Source organism: Apium graveolens, unplaced genomic scaffold, assembly GCF_009905375.1.
Source record: "Apium graveolens cultivar Ventura unplaced genomic scaffold, ASM990537v1 ctg451, whole genome shotgun sequence".
In the NCBI taxonomy this organism is placed as follows: Eukaryota; Viridiplantae; Streptophyta; class Magnoliopsida; order Apiales; family Apiaceae; genus Apium; species Apium graveolens.
The window spans coordinates 76,878-95,870 of record NW_027418573.1 but is presented as its reverse complement, the minus strand read 5'-3'; the positions used below and the strand labels follow the sequence as shown (position 1 = coordinate 95,870).

The window sequence follows — 18,993 nt, the reverse complement described above, 5'->3', positions numbered from 1 at the left end:
ATTAGAAGAATTGTTAAGTTGAGGAACGTACTTTGATTGAATGTTTATTTGCTAAAGTACTAGAAGAGGTGCGCGGGGTATACAGCTAAACTGCTCGAGGGAGTGGCAGAGTTCAAAGTTTAATTATTAAATTAAATAAATTTATTTAATGGACTTTAATATAATTTATTTAATAAACTTAAAATGATTTATTTTATTAACTTTAAATACGTTTATTTTATAAATCTAAATTAGTTTATTTATATAAGTTATATTTAAATTTATTTATAAATTAATTTAGTTACAATTTAAACTTAAATAAAAAAAAGGGAAAAAGAAAACAAAACAAAATGAAAACAAAACAAAACAAAAACAAAACAAAAAGAAAAAAGAAAAAGAAAAAGAAAACAAAAAAAGAAAAAAGAAAAGAAAATGGAAAACAAATAAGGATAACGAAAGCAACCAAAATTTGTTAGTCGCCAGTTGACAATAAAAGAAACCAGGAAACCAAATCAAAAAGTCGCAAGTTGGTTTACTTTTATAAGTCGCAGGTTAACTATGTTGGTCGCAAGTTAGATCAGAAACAAAAGGAACCTCCTATAGTCGTAGGTTGGAAATAAAAGGTCGCAAGTTACAAAAGAATATTCTCGGTCGCAACTTACTCCTCAGCCATATATTTGTTGATACATTCAATTAATTTTTGTGGTTCAATTTCAGCCACACATTTTAATTGAATATAAGTCTACACTTAAGCATTAGAAGCATTCAGCAATCAGATTGTTTTGTTCATCTTCTCTCCAAAGAGAGCTGGTGAAAATAGAAGTAAAGATTTTCAGAGAAGTTCAAGCACCTTGAATATACGTTTAACTTATCACCGGAGTAACGTTATAATGCCCGATTTAACTCTTGTATATTCATTGGGGCATTATAATCGTTACCCGGTAATTAAATTCTTAGACAAACAAAAGTTAGAATATTGTATAGAATTTAATTTGTTGATCTTTATAGTAGTTAGAAACTTTGTTGTTCATATTGTAGCCGGTTAATTTATTTATCGAAGTGTAGCAACACCCCTTGCGGATTTATATATGAATATATACTGCTCCGAATATCTTGCGTTTCTCATTTTATATTCCTAAACACTATTCACCTCAAGAACATAGAACCACTAAACGGACACTAAATTATATATCCGCAAAAGATTCGAAAGAATTCTTTAATTAAATGAGTATCGCATTCAACCCTCCCCCTTTACGATACTTCAGGACCCAACAACCAATTACAAGAAAAAGAGACTTACCTACTACACCCATTCAAATTAAACAATCACTTACTCTGTAGATAACCAAAAGTGAAGAATCAACCAATATGTTTTAAAAAAAGATCAATTAAAACCCAAAAAATTGAATTTTAAAACGAACTTACAAACCACTTAATAATTTTATAGAATTTAAGCTAGATAATTATACAATCCACCAATCTTGAAATTTCTTTGCACTTAATTAACACAAAAATAGACCGATAGATTAATAGAAAATACTAGGTTTATATTAATTGAAGTCTAATTAGGGTTCCAATTAGGCGTTTAAAAAATCTCATTCGAATTGGGGGTGAGAAAGTTAGGGTTTTGCTTTAGGGTTCTTGGTGGAGGAAGAAATGGGTGGAGAGTACGAGAGTGTGAGTAACGTGGTAGGTGAGCGGGAGAGAAAGTTGAGAGACTGGGGGAATATTCTAAGGGGAAGATGTTTTTTTATAAGAGGGGGAATATTTTTATCAAAGGGAGAAGTGTGTCCGCGTTTTTTTTATTTTTTAAAAAGTAGTTTAGACATCATTTTCTATTTCAACTGATGTATGAAACGGGGTTCAAAATCATTTACGATGAAACCAACATTAAAATTATTTTTAACAACGGTTCTTAAAGACATCGATGTATATGAGGTGATGTCAATTGAGCATTTTCTTGTATTGTATTCAATCTTGAGATACCAAAAAGCAACAATTTCCACCACCTTGCAATGGTGAATCAGTTCTCGCTCATATAGGACTCGTTGTAACACTTCTATGAAATCTATGACATATCTATTAAGTTATTTAGTATGTTGATTGCTGCTAGTGTATATGCTAATAAATGATATATTGGAAAACCTGCTTACCAAATTAGCCTAAAAGGTCTAATACTAATACATTTTAGATCTTATTCTGCTTTTCGCTTGATGAGGCTTTAAATGTGATTGAAAAGATAGGGAGGAACATGATAGAACAAAATTTGGTTACTTTTAATACTCCTTGCGATAAGGGTTAGTAGACTAAAAGGTTAGACCCAGAGTAAAGATATTAGTTGCAAATGATCAAATTTCATAATTAAGTTGTTGTAAGTTTGTTCAAATGATCATAGCAAAACACACTATTTAATTTTTTATGAGATGAGATTCTCATTTGAAACCTTTAAACCGGTCCTGTTACATAACAATCAAAATTTTCACTCCTTTTTAAATATTGAAGAAGCAGTTCCAAACAAACATATGAAGCCATAAAAAGAGTGAAAAATAAATTTCAAATATATAGACATTAAGGTCATTATTTGAATTAAGAGTAAGAGTTTTTGAACAAGTAAAGAAAATATTAATTTTCTTCTCTCCTTGAAACAAAATTCACTAACCTGTATCTATCATATGTACATACATTTCAGCAACTTAATTGTCATCGAAATTACAACTAACAAATATAAATACAACAATTACAACATCAATATTAACATTAACACTTGCCAAACACTCACTAGTCATAAACTTTTAACATCTTTGTCTAAATCTTTGAACATGTTTGCTTAAATCAGCTAAGATTGTTTTAGCTTTCCAAATTAGTTTTCCAAATTTGCTTGAAAGGCTTGTTTACAATTTCCTACTAGCAGTATTTTCTGATATCAGTCTAAATGCCCCATCAGATTACCATAAGGGAACTCGGGAAAAGTTATGCACCTGCAACAATAAAAACATAGAAAGCAATTAATTTTGACTACAATAAAAAATAATTAGCTACTAATACGAGAACATTTTATGGAACACAAATGCCCAAATCAACAAAAGAGGAATACTTCAATAATAAAGAGGGTGCTACCTAGTACAGTGGACAAATGAGATGCAACTCTATTTATTACTTTCTTTTTACATAGATAATACAATGTATCTATGTTTACCAGAAATGTGATTTTCTTCAGTGGTGTGCTTAGCAACAGACTCCATCATCAGAGTAGAATAGTGTTCCCAGTTTTGCAGAGTTCAAAGGCTGAATATAAAATTGCACCTCCCATACTTTGTTTTGCTAGAACAATTTTAGGATCTCTGGAGTAAGTATCAACCCGTGTGTAATGGATTTCATTTCACAACTGAGATGAGGAGATTAAAAGGTTATGAAATCTAGTGTAAGCAGCCATAAAGAAGATCTATATGTTACTCCGGCGGCAACTGCAAGAAGGTGTCTGGCACAATAAGTTATTTAGGGTTTGCTTGAACGATAGTTGGGCTTATTTCTTTTGTTTTTCTCTACGCATCTCAAGGCTGATCCAGAGACGGGATGGTTTATATACATTTGATGCTATGGACTTATGTATGTGACTGGGCATTTGGGCATTTTTTTAACCCAGCTTTTTCAGTTTAAATATTGGGTTGGACTTGTCAAAGACTGTTTGGGTAAAATGTGGACACCAGCACATTTAACCGAGCAAATCCAATAAGCTATTAATTCACCCCCTTTAATTCACTAATAACACGTATTTTTAACTTGTGGCCGTCTATTTTTAAAGATTTCTTAACTAATTATTTACAAAATATTATAAGGACCAATATCTCATTCTGTATGTTTCATATTGTACTTGACATGCATGCTTTTCAAAATTTACTTGTTTTATTTTTTAAATTTATTTTTATAATTTTTTAATATACATATATTATTACTTCTGATTTTACTTCAATATTATTTTTATTTTTGATCATTTGTTGCAATATTATCGTAACAAATATGTAGATAACGACAAAATATACGATTGTTGAATATAATTACTTTTTTGAATATTTATATTATAAATCTAGATTATATAGTAGAATATCTAATCATATTTAATTTACGGTAGTATTATTATATCGTAATTTGGTATTTAAATAGTAATAGAATAATATAATCATTTTATATTATTGTTCGGTTAAATCTCTAATCATATTCTATCTAGGACTGTGTCACATTTTGGAATAGTAGTAAACAAATAATTATTTCTATTTATGACTGGTTTAAGAATTTTTTTTTAATTTTTTTTTTGAGGTCTTACTTTTTCTTAAAACATATTATCTTGATTATCTGGTTTTAAATATATTATATCAACGACTGAGATTGTTTTGACAGTAGAGGACCAAAGTTTTTGATAATAATTCTCTCATGCTTATTATATATAAAGATATAATTAGTATGATGCACTTTTTTCTAAATTAGAATGATGGACTTTTAATTATAATATATCAAATATTATACTACTTTATTCATATAATGCACTTTAAATAATAATACATATTTTGCATGTCCCGGAAAGAATTTCCTGCTCAAATTTGCACAAATTTTAAGAAACAAATACTTATATTAAGAATGTACTTATATTAGCCACGGATAAAAAGGTTTATAAAGTAAATTACTAAAAAAATAAGAGTTGATTTTTTTTGGGACGTTCAAGTAATGAAAGTGATTCATGCCGTTTCAACCATTAGAGAAATACGTATAAATGTTATAATACTTCGTTAATGTTTGTGAGTTTTCTGCTATCAAATTAAATTAAGAAGTGTTGTTTGTGAGAAACAAGCATATGAGTCATCAGTATAATATAAACACGGGCTTAACTATATTGAGGGTGGGAATTAACTGCACCCACATAACTTTTAAATGTCTTCTTACTAGAGTAGTTCCCCCGCACATGCCGGTTGGTTACCTCATAATTATTTAAAAAAAGGATATTTTAAAATTAGTTTAATTAAATCATATATTAATACGAAATTTATAATATATAATAATGAATAATAGAATAAAATTTAAAAATTGTAGCACACAAAATACCAATACTGATTATCAATTTTTGATTAAATTTAAAATATAAAAATGAATTGATGAATATTTATGTAAAAAAATAAATTTTGATGAAAATAAAATTAGTAGATTTAAGAGCAATATTGTATATTATAAATTTAAGAATATAAAAGTGAGGAGGAAAGAAAATACTAGTAATGGAGAAGATAGAGAATTAGTGGAGTTAATAAATGAGAGAGAGATTTTAAAAGTAAATTAAATCAGTAAAAAATTATTAGTGAAAGATGAAATCATCAAATTAATAAAAGTTTGGCACCTATAATTTGATGATGTCAGCTGTTAAAGTAGAGTTTGATACATTATCTGGATGATGTTAGTTGTACTCTTTTTTTTGACAAATGCAGAAAGTTCTCATTAAATTGAATATAGTACAGTCGGGACAAACCCCCAACTGTCGATATAACCAGGTGATAAAACAAATAACATACTAAAAATAATTAGATGATTTGTTTCCTGATCGTTTAACACATAGAATTTAAAAATTCTTGAAATTAAAAACAAAATCAAAGACATCCCAAGCGATCCAAATTGCAGTATCATCTCTGAAAAAAGCAACATCGCAATTGACCATATCACATAAAAACTATGGTTAGCCCAGTGTTCAGAAACATCAATCGCATAAAATGAGATTGGAAAAGCGGCACCCCAGCTATCTACATGCCAGATACCAGCTATAGACATGCCGAAAGCACCCTAGTTATCTACATGCCGGATACCAGCTATAGACATGCCGAAAGTATAAACCCATGAAAGATGAACAATCTTTAGTTGTGAAAGGTGAGCTCTTGCAATAATCACCACCGTCCCAGATCCGATGCAGGCTTTGCAGATCACCAAAAATATCAATAAATTCGTCCTCAACAGATCCATCACCAGATAAACCCAAACATGACTAAATAAAAACATAACAAACACTCCAAAAGGAGAGACAAAACACACACTTCAAGAGGAGAGACACACAAACACCCAAAAAATTGGGTTTTATTGAAAGGAAATAAACGAGAATAACAGAGAATGAAGGGATTGGGGCTTTCCACCGGAGAAAACCAGTGAAAGCCCCTCGATTTACTTGAAAATAGATAAACCCTAACACAGAGGATGAAAGAAGGGGATGGATAAGTAGACTATGTTAAGTATGTTAGCTGTACTTTATTTTAGTATAATGTAGATATGTATTATATTTAAAAAAGAAATAGGTTTTGATCCTTGAAAAATGAAATTTTTACCACACTTAATTTATATGATATAGAAAAGTTACGTAAATTTATAATAAATATTGACTATTCTTTGAATTTTTATACTTAAACTTTCATTTATAAAATATTTTTGTGTGAAATTATTTTTTGACCCCAATGAAGTTTTCTACCTAGGCTTTTGAATTTGGGAAATATAAGATTTGAGTTTGTAGATTATTAGACTTGTTATTAAATATTTATAAAATATAGTAAGTATGTTCGGTAAAATTAAAATAAAGTAGTAGAAATGAAATATATAAAATATTTTATAAAGAAATTAAAACCAACCAAACATAAATTATCTCAAAACCTAAATGTTAATTTTGTTTTATCCAATATATATATATATATGAGTTTTGGTCCATATCCACCAATGGATGGTCCAACCACCTGGTCACCCGCATTAAGTCATTGCAGGAAATTTTCATAATAGTTTATTGTTGGGGGGTTCCTATAAATGTTAAATTATTATTTTAACAATATTTTTTATTTATAAGAATAACCGGTAATACAAACTACTTTTTAAAATTGTAAAATAATATTAATATATTACTTTATTACTTGAAATAGTTGTATTCATGGTATGAAAATAATATGATTCTAATATAAGATACAAATAACTATTTTGTGAATGAAAATTGGGAAGACTACGCCTTTTGTTCACAAAACACTAATCTATTATTTAGTTTCAATGATTATTACTATGAAATAAAAATAATGACTCGAAATATTTAATTATAAATTACAATTATAATGGTTACACTGTTTTTAGAGCTTTAATGATTTTTTTTGTACATACATTACTAGAATTTGATTTTTAACTACCAATTGTAAATGTAGATAAAACTAATATATTTGTAAGTAAATAGTTTTATCTACCAATACAACATTAGTGATGGTCAAGTAAAAGATGGTGGACAGAGACTGTTTACGTACACATATTCGTATTGATAGGTGAATATAAGTAGGTCCCACTTATCTATAACTTCGTCCTTGCTTTTTAATTTTCCGAGTTTGTTGTGTTTTAACTTCTTCCTTATAGATTTTAAATTTATCTATAGTTTCGTCTTTGCTTTTCAGCAAATATACGTAGCAGTATTTTGTACAATCATCAATGAATGTAAAAAAATATTTGTTCCCTCCTTTTGTTGGAGCGAATTTTAAATCACATATATAGCTATGTATTAGGTCTTGTACTTTTGTGTTTCTTTCCACACGTTTAAATGATGATCTCGTTAATTTTGCCTCAATACAAGTGTGACACTTATGTTTTGAGTAAATTGTTAATTTTGGTATGTATTATTTTACACTTAACCTTCGTAAAGTGTCTTAATTAACATGCCATAAATTAGGAGACTCAAGCAAGTGAGCAGAAGAATTTTTTATTTCATTATCGTCCTTAATGGACATAACATTGAGCTTAAAAAGCCCATCAATTACATAGCCCTTGCCTACAGACATACCACTCTTAGACAAAACAACTTTATCTTACTCAATTATAATACGAAATTTGTGCTTATTCAACAAAAAACCAGACACAAGGTTCTTGCAAATATCAGGCACATACAGTATATTCTTTAAAGTAAAATTCTTCCCAGAGGTCATCTTTAGAATCACTGTGCCTTCACCTTAAATGGTAGAAGTCTCTGAATTCCCCATATAAACCTTCTTACCAGCATCAGAAGATTTGAGGCTAGAGAAAATAGCCTTGTCTAAGCAAACATGCCTAGTAGCACTAGTATCAATCCACCACTCACGCGGATTAGAGCCGACCAGGTTCACGTCGGACACCGTAGCACAGAGGTCTATGTCGCCCATCTCCTTGCAGATATGATCGACCATGTTTGCTTCTTTCTTCTTGTTGGAATTTTTGGGCTTCTTGCAATCTAAAGACCTGTGACCCACTATATCACAATTTTAGCACTTCCCTTGAAATTTTGACTTCGAAATCCCTCCTTTGGGTGCCAGTTTTCCCCCTTTACCATAAGTGGTCTTCTTGGACTTTCAACATGCTCCACCATGTTTTCCTTATTAGTAGAAAAATTGATTTTCTTCTCATATCTTCTATTATCTTCTTATTAGTATAAAAAATGATTTTCCTTATTAGTTTGAGAATCAGATCCTCCATTGTCATCTCCTTTCGCTTGTCCTTAAGGTACTTCTTGAACATTTTCCATGCAGGTGGTAGTTTTTCAATCACTGCAGCAACTTGGAAAAATTAATTAATGATCATTCCCTCAGCATGAATTTCATAAATGATCACCTGCAGTTCTTGCATCTGACTGACCACAGTCTTAGAATCTGCCATCTTACAGTCAAGAAAGCGGCAACAATCTAATTTTTGCCCCAACGTCCCCGGTTTTATACTTATGATCAAGTGATACTCATAAGGCCTTAGCTATTGGCTTCGAGCTATACAGGTTATACAACTAGTCAGCCAAGAAGTTCATCACATAATTCTGACAAATGTAATCGGAGTATTTCCAAGCATCAACAACATAGAGAGTCTGTGTGTTGCTCTCTGCAGTGAGCAATGATACCTCTTCCTTAAAGAAGTGATCCGGATGCAACATGGTCAGATAAACGTGCATATTTTGTTGCAAATGTTTGAAGTTCGTTCCATTGAACATCTCGGGTTTATCAGCGTGTGTAGCAGGCACAATTGACATTAACATATGCAACAGGCACCACAGGTGTGACAGTCGGTCCGTGCGTCTGTACTACAGGTGTATGTACACCAGTAGGCTCCAGAATGGAGCAAAAAACTATTACCGAAACAGAGAGAGGGTAGGGTTTGTATTTAAAAGGCGGGTGTGTGTTGTATTTCAAACGAATGAATATTTCTAAGCCTTATACGATAATATATAGGCTCGAAGAAACATGTTCACAACTCTACGCATAATTAATCAGTCGGTTAATATATCAAATCCATAATTGAATCTGATTATCATTACGTCAAATAAATTATAATAATCTATAGTCGAAATAATTTTTAACTTTTAAAATGACCAAGCCCGGTGGAAATTCAATTTAGCAAAACTAGTTCATAATTTTTCGGGCCAATTATCTACTACATTCTTGTCCGAATTTTCTACTACACACGCGAGCAAGCTCGAAGGTTTAGAAAGCCCCGAATTGTCCCTGGAAAGCCTAATATTTGCAACCCCCATGCGCGCATACGTAGGTGTTGGAACAACATATAAGTAACACATTTGAATACTACATAAGTGTTTTTCTATATAAAGCTATGTATGCTCCTTTTCCAAATCAATGTGGGACTTTCTTTTCTTCCACAAATTTCCAATACTAAAAGGCTAACTTTGGATGTTAATTTCTCATCCATCTCTTAGTCATTTTGAGTGATTCAAAGTTCCACAGAAAGCTCTCTCGGAGGAGAACACATTCCAAGTGTCACTCGTTGCACGCATGCAACCACTAATAGAAAAAGTAGAATAGACATCGCCTCTTAGGCATCGGTTGCTTTTGGAGCCGATGTAAAACGTGTTTTATACATCGGTTTTAAACAAACGATGTCTTTTGGTTTTATAAACATCAGTATTTTAGCCCAACCGATGTTATATATCTATTTAAAAAAAATTAGTGCGGCTTCCCCATTTTTCCCCCTTAGCCAAATAATTTATTCCCTCCATATTTCTCTCCTGTTTTTTTCCTTAACAAAATTCTTCCCCCTCTTTTCACACACATCTTCCCCCTCCTTTTAATTAAAAATAAAACATAAAACATCAAAAATCATATTTCACCCTCACGTCGAGAACACCCACCAAGTACACATTTTCGAAACACCCACCATTGCTCTCACACTACACCAGAAACTGAATCAAACAACACCTATTACACAATGGTGGCCAAAAAAACTGTTGTCCCAAAAAATCAGACAACGGTTAATTGGTAGTTGACCAAAAAGTCTTGTATCATTCTTTTTCACACAATAGTGATTCAACTTATTCGAAATTGTTGTCTAAATGGTGCCCCTGTGCTCCAATGAGACAATGGTTGTATTCATCCTCATTGTGTGACTTCTATTGGTACAAGTGTTGTTTAGGTCACAATAAATCGGTGTGCTTTTTATGCTTTTACACAATGGGTTTTAAGGACTGTTGTGCAACTTAGACAATGGTTTTCCGGTACCAATGTGTTATTTATTTGAGACAATGGTGCAGAAAAACCAATGTTAGAAATAAAGCATAACAGACAATAGTTTATCATCTCTGTTGAGTAAAAGAGTTTCAGACAATGGTGTCATACTCGTTGTCTGAATCACCTGCATTAGAAAATATGTTACAACAACTTTCATGAAAAACCGTTGTCTAATTTTCAGAGGGTTTTAAAAAAATTGCCTAAAACATAAAACAATCCTTAGATAAAAAGCAAACCAAATGCTTTAAGAACATTGTCAAAGAAATGCTTCCAACAAGTTGTCAAACCAGATGTACAAAAAACTTCTCAACCTAACTGAAAGGTATAAATTACATATAACAATTCTTGGATAAAAATTAAACCAAATCCTTCAAGAACAATGCCAAAGCAAATCTTACAATAAATTGTCCAACCAAATTTGATTAAGTACAAATTATAAGCAAAGGGGATAACATAGGCACTTATAGGCAACATCTGATCAGTTGATATAATTATGGAAGCTGAATCATCTCTTCTTCCACCCGCATGTAACTGCTATTTTCTTCCTCGACTTCATCAACAGTTGGGAACATGGTGACATCTACCTCATTCTCAAGTTCAATTTCTACGGATCCCTCATTTTCATCATCACTTTGATCATCGAACTTGTCTGGTAATTTTAATACAACTGACCAGAATTTTTCAAGAGGGTTGTCAATGTAACAAACTTGCTTGACATGTTGACCTAACACAAAAGGGTCGTTCAGAAAACCTAACTTGTGTAAATTAACAACTGTATATCCTAAATCATCTATCTTAACCCCTTTGTTCATATCTACCCCAATTGCACCGAAAGATAGGGACTCGAAAATGGTTATAGTCCAACTCCCAAATACTTGTGATTACTCCATAAAATGTATCTGAAATATGCTCAATGTTCTTATCCTTACCCTGCACGAGCATTGTATCAGCATGAACACAAACACCGCTGGATTGAACTTGTCGCGTCTCATGATGATCTTTTATGTTGTAGGTAACACCATTGATTTTGTAGCCACTGAATGTAGGGACATACTTGTTAGGCCCTTCTACAAGCCCCATTACCTCCTTAGATACCATACTTTTTACATCAAGGAATTCTGACGAAATCTGTCCAAAAAAAAATACTAAAGCAATTAGACATTTACTTGATTTTCTTATATTAGAAAAAAATTAATGTCTAGCTATTACCTTCTTTTGAAACCAATTAGGGAATGTTTCATTTTGCTTGTTCTTTAGCCATTCTTCATCATTTTCATGTAATGGATATCTTGCCACCAAGAAGGCCATATGTTCACTGTGAGTAAATCAATGTCAGCTTTTGTTGAAAAAAATCATAAAATCATGGAACAAAAAACATATGTATTTATTACTGAAAAATTAGAAATCTAAATAAAGAAACTTACTTGAAATATGGGGCCAATTCATTACTGTTTTGTAGAAGACACAGATGTGCTTGGTGCAAATCCTTGATGCTCGGCTTTATCATTGTTGCACCAGATAAGGGTCTGTATTTCTCCTTGTTCTTATCCCTACCTGGTAACCCAACTGTTGGTTTTTCAAAATTAACTAAACACTCAACCGCCTCTTCTGCAATATAGGCCTCAGCGATGCAGCCTTCCGGATGAGCCCTGTTTCGAACATATTCCTTAAACGTCTTCATATATCTCTCGAAAGGATACATCCAACGTAGGAAGATAGGACCACAAAGCTCAAATTCTCTTACAAGATGAACTGAGAGATGGATCATTACATCAAACAAGGAAGGGGGAAGTGCTTTTCTAGCTGGCATAAGGTCTCCACCAATTGAGACTGCATTTTTTCTAATTTATCGACCTCAATGACTTTACTACAAATTGCCTTGAAAAAAAGGCAAAACCTGATAATAGTGCACCTGATCTGTTTTTAAAGTACTGACCGAAGTGCGATGGGGAGCAAGTGATGCAACATTGTATGACAGTCGTGAGATTTCATTCCAACAAGTCGTAGAGTGTCCATTAATACTATACCCTTAAGGTTCGAACAAAAACCATCAGGTAACTTCATACCAATCAAGGACGAGCAGAAAATCTTTTTTTCTTTATGCAATAATTTCCAAGATGCCATCGGTAACTTCTCTTTTTTTCCAGGATTTTTTGGTCTCAGCTCTATTCTTATTCCCATTTCAGCCATATCAATACGAACAGATTCTCTATCTTTTGTCTTCCCGAGAATATTTAGCAATGTACCGGTTAAAGCGTCGTATATATTTTTTTCTATATGCATCACATCGAGGGTATGGCGAACTGGCAAAAACTTCCAGTACTCAAGCTGAAAAATATAGACATCTTTTTCCAAATTGGTCGAGGTTCCCCTTTTTTCCACCGAGGTTGGTTTTGTGTCTTACCATAAACATGGTCCGCTAGTGGTAGTACCCTTTCTAACGCCTCCTCTCCAGTTAAAGGAATAGGAGCTGACAACTTCTCCACGGTGTTATCAAAGGCTAATTTTTGCCTTCGATATGGATGATTTCTGGGTAGCCATCTATGATATCTCATAACCACCGTCTTTTTGTAAGTAGCCAACCTGGTAGCTTCTGTTTTATCAACACAAACGACACAAGCATTATATCCTTTAATGATGTTACCCGACAATTTTCCTAAGGCTGGATAATCACTAATTGTCCACAACAAAATTCCTCTTAGTATGAAAGACTCTTTCTTAAATGCATCGTAAACTTCTTTCCCATGCCATAATTTCTGCAAATCTTCTATAAGTGGTTGAAGGTATACGTCAATATCATTTCCGGGCTGATTTGGTCTGGATATCAATAGAATTAGCATAATGTACTTTCTCTTCATACAGAGCCAAGGTGGGAGGTTGTAAATTGAAAGTAACACAGGCCATGTTGAGTGATCACTTCCTGGTCCATGGAAAGGATTAAATCCATCAGAGGATAAAGCTAACCGAAGGTTCCTTGCCTCTGTAGCAAACTTAGGCCACCTTTGATCGACATCCTTCCATGTCTTTGAGTCAGCCGAATGTCTAATTTTACCATCATTTTGTCATTTGGTTTTATGCCAAGTCATGTCCTTTGCAATCTGAGTTGTATTGAACAAATTTCTCAACCTTGGTATCAATGGAAAGTACCATAGAACCTTAGTAGGGATCCCTTCTACTTCTTCTCGTTTCTTGTTTAACTTCCATCTAGATGCCCCACATATTCGGAAAATCGTCTCATCTTCGTCCCTCTCACCGTGGTATAAGAGACAGTCACGGACACGCATGTATTTTTTCATAATCCATGCCTAAAGTACATAAAGTTTTCTTGGCTTCACCAAAAGATGAAGGCATACTGTTGCCTTCCGGAAGCATTGATGCAAGCAAAAGAAGGACATCGGAAAAGCATTTATCAGAAATACCATGTTTTGCTTTTAAATTATACAACTTGACTAAAGCTCTCATTTTTGTAAAACTCTCGCATCCAGGATAAAGTGGTTCATTTTCACCTTGAACATGATTAATAAAATCAGAAGAATCTAATGAAATATCCTCATCATCGATAATATCCTGCCCCATTCTCATGTTTGTAGGATCAACGGATGATTCTGAAGTGTCATGTTCAGAAACTACATGACTCTGTACATAATTTAACTCTCCATGCCATATCCAACATGTATAGGTTTGATCAATACCATATTGATAAAGATGATCCTTAACAGTCTGAGCATTCCAAGATTTACTATGAGTGCATCTTAAGCATGGATAACTAATTTTATTTTCTTTAAACCCATTCAGAAATACAAAATTGAACAATTCATCCACTCCAAGTTTAAATTCTTGTGTTCTTCTATCTGCTTTCAACCAAGATCTATCCATTTTTACTCAACCAAGTTTAAACCCATTCTTTTGCTCAAATTCCACAAACATATATATTCCATAAAACTCGATATGGACCCTAATTAAAATTCCCCAAATAGATATGAACCCTAATTTTAACTTCTCCAAATCGATATAAACACCAAATCCCCAAATTGATATGAGTTCAGCAGAAACTTACCTGAGTTCAGCAAAGTGAAGTTCCCCTGGATTACTTCAGACATCACAGAACTGAGACAAATATATGGTTAAGAAATGGTGTATGAAGGAGACAAAAAAAGAGGCGTAATAAAACATAGATACTTCAGACAGACAATGATCACGTATAATAATGCTAGTCAAAGTACTTTATTGCTAGTCAAAAAACTAAAAATGAACATCCTAGTACAACGGTTTTGATTAATAAACGATGTACGCATTTCAGCACACAACAAAATTCTTAAAAACCGTTGTCTTAAACTTTGTATTCGCTTAAATTATTTTTTTATCAAAATTATTTACACTTTCCCCCTCTTTCACCAGTGTTCCCACTTATATTTTTTTTGAAAAAAATTGCAATTTTATTAAAGTAAAAGAATTTGGTTTCTTGGTTTATTTAAAACTCAGGACAATGGTTTCAACAATATTGCATTGTAAGAAAACGTAAACACAATGGTTTGTAGCATAGTTTATTTAAAATCTTGGACAACGGTTTCAACAATTTACCATTGTAGTAACACCTACAAACAAGTGCTTTTTCAATAAACCATTGTCGTATTATATCAACTTTTTCGACAAACACAAGGACTATAAATGATTTTGTAGGCTTAGAAGACATGTAACAAGAGGAACAATTGACATGTTAAAACTTACATTATTAAATATATATTTAAATATCACTAATTGTTTATGAAATAAATTACAAGTGTCTTCTTTTAATTTGTTACATTGTAATCATATACTATACGTGTATTCAGTGGTTACTTTCGAACTATATAGTCGATAACTCTATATAAAAGAATTCGGGATTTGTTAAGTTTTTAAATAGACACTATATCCGTTACAAAAGCGAAACGAGTCATTTTAATGTCGACAAATTCGAATAATTCGCCTTCAACCTTAATTTTTGTTTGATCTAGGGTTATAGGGTTTAGGGTTTAGGGTTTGGTGGCATAATTTTTTCTTATATAAGACAACGGTTTTTGCAATTTCCCATTGTAAGAACATGTAAAAACAAGCCTTTTATACATAAACAATTGTCTCATTACATCCATAATTGTTAGATTATTGTGTCGTCATTATCATGTCGTGTACTCAAAATCCAAACACAAATACTAAATTTTCGTGTTGTGTTAAAAATTGTCGGGTTTAGCTTATATAAACAGCTTTTTAGATACATTTAATTTATACATGACCTCGTTTACTTACTAATTCATTACCTTTTTCTAATTTTTGGAAAATTACCTTCGGGCATGATACACAAGATTTCTGGTATGTTGTGAAATATTCCCTAAATTTTGCCAACATACCAGGAGAATATTTCATAACATACCAGGATTCTTGAGTATCATGCCCGAAGGTAATTTTCCAAAAATTAGAAAAAGGCAATGAATTAGTAAGTAAACGAGGTCATGTATAAATTAAGTGTATCTAAAAAGCTATTTATATAAGCTACACCCGACAACTTTTAAGACAACACGAAAATTTAGTATTTGTGTTTGGATTTTGAGTACACGACATGATAAGGACGACACAATAAGGTACACGACACGAGATACACAACTGAGAAAATTCAAAATTCAAAATTATGAATGAATTAATATCAAAATTATTTAGAAAAAAATCAAAATGTTATTTCAAAATTTTCCGAATCGTAGATTAAGGATAGATTTAATAGTAACCGTTGTTTAAAAAATATTTAATATTCTCTTCATTTCAATTATTTTTTAAAAAAATTATGAATAATTCATTCATCAATCAATTAAAATACACCGTTGGATTGGTAAAACACTAACAATCCAAGCCGTTGGTTTTTTCCCCAAAATTATTTCACTTCCCCCTATTTTCATTTTCATTCCCCCCTTTTGTTCCCCCCTTTGTGATTTCTCTTTTCTTACCCGATAACACTTCATTCCCCTCTTTTATTTCTCTTCCATTTTCTTTTCTCAATTTCTAATCGAAGCAAATCTAAGAAAGGTACTTGCATGTTTTAATCTGTTCAGTTCTTGCTTGTTGTTGTTTGTTACTTGATTAAGCTTGTTCTGTTCAGTTCTTGTTTGCTCTTGCTTGTTCTTGATTGGTTATGTTTAGTTCTTGCTTGTTCTTGATTTGTAATGTTTTTACTTGTTTATTTTGATTCTTATGCTCTTCTGCTGTGATTCTTTTATATTTTGGTTCGATTCTTGTGAAACCCTCGTATGTTATGTAGTTCTTGTTGGATTTTTATAGAACTCTCATATGACTTTTTTCTTTGGTATTTTTTAATTGTTGTTACTTGCTACTGATTTACATGGTTCACTTTGATGATGTCTTGGTTAGTTATTGGATTTTGTTTCTCATAAAACCCACATTATTAGCAATTTTTTGGTGGTTAGATTTTGTTTCTCATGAAACCCATATTATTGGGGATTTTTTGGTGGTTGGATTTTGTTTCTCATAAAACCCATATAATTTCTTAGCTTGGCAAATCCTTCCTTATAATGGTTTGTGGTGCACAGATTATGGCTCCTCCAAAGAAGAAGACACAAGCTTCTCATAAAAAATGCAAAGTCTTCTCCAAACAGAACAGAGATGAGAGTTGTGAAGGCTATAAGAAAAACACAACCATTGAACAAAGTTAACCCCTCTTGTTCTTCTCCCATATCTATCAAGAAGAATCCGATATCTGAAAATTTAAAAAAGAAGTTGTCAAAGAAGAAAAAGCAAGTAGATTCTAAGAAAAAGCAAGTGGATTCTAAGAAAAATCCAGAAATACCGGAAGGACTAAAACTATTGAAACGTGGTTGTGTCACGATGCACAGAATTCTGAGACGGAAGATAATGAATCAGAAGCATACTGTGACCTTCAATACAAAAATGGAGCCGTATGGTGATGAAGCTGGAGAGATGCAGTCATACATTGGAGTTTTGGCAAGGACCAAAGTCCCCATTTGGCATGATAGTTGGAAGCAAGTTCCTGATCAGACAAATAATAAAATTTGGGACTGTGTGCAGGTATAGTAAATTGTCTACACACACATGCCTATCTTTGTCTTTGATATTGGTTTTTTTCTTTTCTTTCTATAGATTTTGTTCATTCGTTAACTTGCATATCTGAATTTTTTTGTTTCTTATGTACGTTGATGGCCTTTATTGTACCTCCAACAGCAAGGAAACTGGTATGGGAATTCGCTTGTCAAAAGTGGAGAGAGTTCAAATCCCGGCTCATGACAGAGTACATCCTTCCACACCGGAATCAACCAGAAAAGCTCACTTTTCCTCCGGCTGACTACACGTTCATAGAAAAGTCGCACTGGGAGATGTTTGTTGCTGATCGTCCCGGAGATGATTTTAAGGTAAACTTTTTATTATTTTTATTTATTTATCAATTTCAATAATTGGATAGGTATTTAGCGTGATGTTTTAACCTTGTTGGTGCTTTTTTTCTATAAAAAATTCATGAAGAACAGGTGAAAAGAAGTCGGATGAATGAGTATCATCATCTAATGTCTCGAAAAGGTTATGCCAACCTAGAAATGGAATGGGTTAGTGATGACAACCAAAATCTACTTAGCCTTTTTATATACTTTGTGTGGTCAATATGAATTTGTATCTTTGAATCATTAATAAAACATGTCGTACATGCAGTTGAAAAAATATCCAGAAGAACCGATAGATCGATCGGATGCCTGGGTCCTTGCAAGGAAATACAAAGATGGCAATTTTAAAAATGATAATGTTAAAGAAAATGCTGAGAACATAGTAAGTTATTCATTTATATTTCAACTAAGAATATTCATCATAGTTCCAATTTGATTTATAACTTCTTCTATACTGTGGTCTTTTTAGGAGTTGCTCAAGAAGAAGGTTAAAGAAGGGGAATTGGTAGAAGAAGGTAGAAATGATGTGTTAACCATGGCGCTCGGTAAGCCTGAGCATGGAGGCAGAGTACGTGGGCAGGGGAGCCACGTGAAATAGTCTATCTATTTTGATCTGCCGAGACAGAAAAAATCAAGGACTATTGAGGAACGGATATGTGAGGGGGTTAAAAACTTTATGGCTGAGGAGACTCCGAAAATTATAAAACAGAGAGATGCATTCTGGACTGCTGAAATTGAAAAGATCAGAGCAGAATTGAAAATGGAAAAAGGTATTGGTCAAAAGGGTAGCCCAATCATTGATTCCTAACAAGGAAGCTGCTCAGATTTAAAGGGCGTGCCTCAGTTCGTAAACGAGAATGATAGGAATGATATTATGAGGAAAAAGCTGAACGTGGAATCTGGGGATGAAGGTTCAGATCATGGTGATGAGGAGAATGTAATTTTTTTTTCTAAGGACAATGTTGGATATGAAAATATTGAAGAGGAGAATGAGCATAATGTTTTTTTCAAAGGCGGAGAGGCCTTTATGGTTGACGCTGATAATGAGTTTGTTGAAATTGAGA

General features: G+C 32.6%; 1 protein-coding gene and 1 long non-coding RNA gene across 2 annotated transcripts; both read right to left on the bottom strand.

Moving 5' to 3' along the window:
- Positions 1 to 2,526: 2,526 nt before the first annotated feature.
- Positions 2,527 to 3,593, bottom strand: LOC141702000 (uncharacterized). Its single transcript, XR_012566974.1, has 2 exons — positions 3,176 to 3,593; positions 2,527 to 2,957 (listed from the first exon to the last, which is right to left on the bottom strand). It is a non-coding gene; the product is annotated as an uncharacterized LOC141702000 (long non-coding RNA).
- A 4,374-nt stretch (positions 3,594 to 7,967) lies between these two features.
- On the bottom strand, positions 7,968 to 14,372 carry LOC141702002 (uncharacterized). Its single transcript, XM_074505719.1, has 9 exons — positions 13,850 to 14,372; positions 12,929 to 13,416; positions 12,433 to 12,824; positions 11,921 to 12,337; positions 11,706 to 11,811; positions 11,372 to 11,624; positions 11,018 to 11,163; positions 10,553 to 10,620; positions 7,968 to 8,232 (listed from the first exon to the last, which is right to left on the bottom strand). Exons 1-9 carry the CDS (start codon positions 14,370 to 14,372, stop codon positions 7,968 to 7,970), a joined length of 2,658 nt encoding a protein of 885 aa, XP_074361820.1.
- Between the last annotated feature and the right edge of the window lie 4,621 nt (positions 14,373 to 18,993).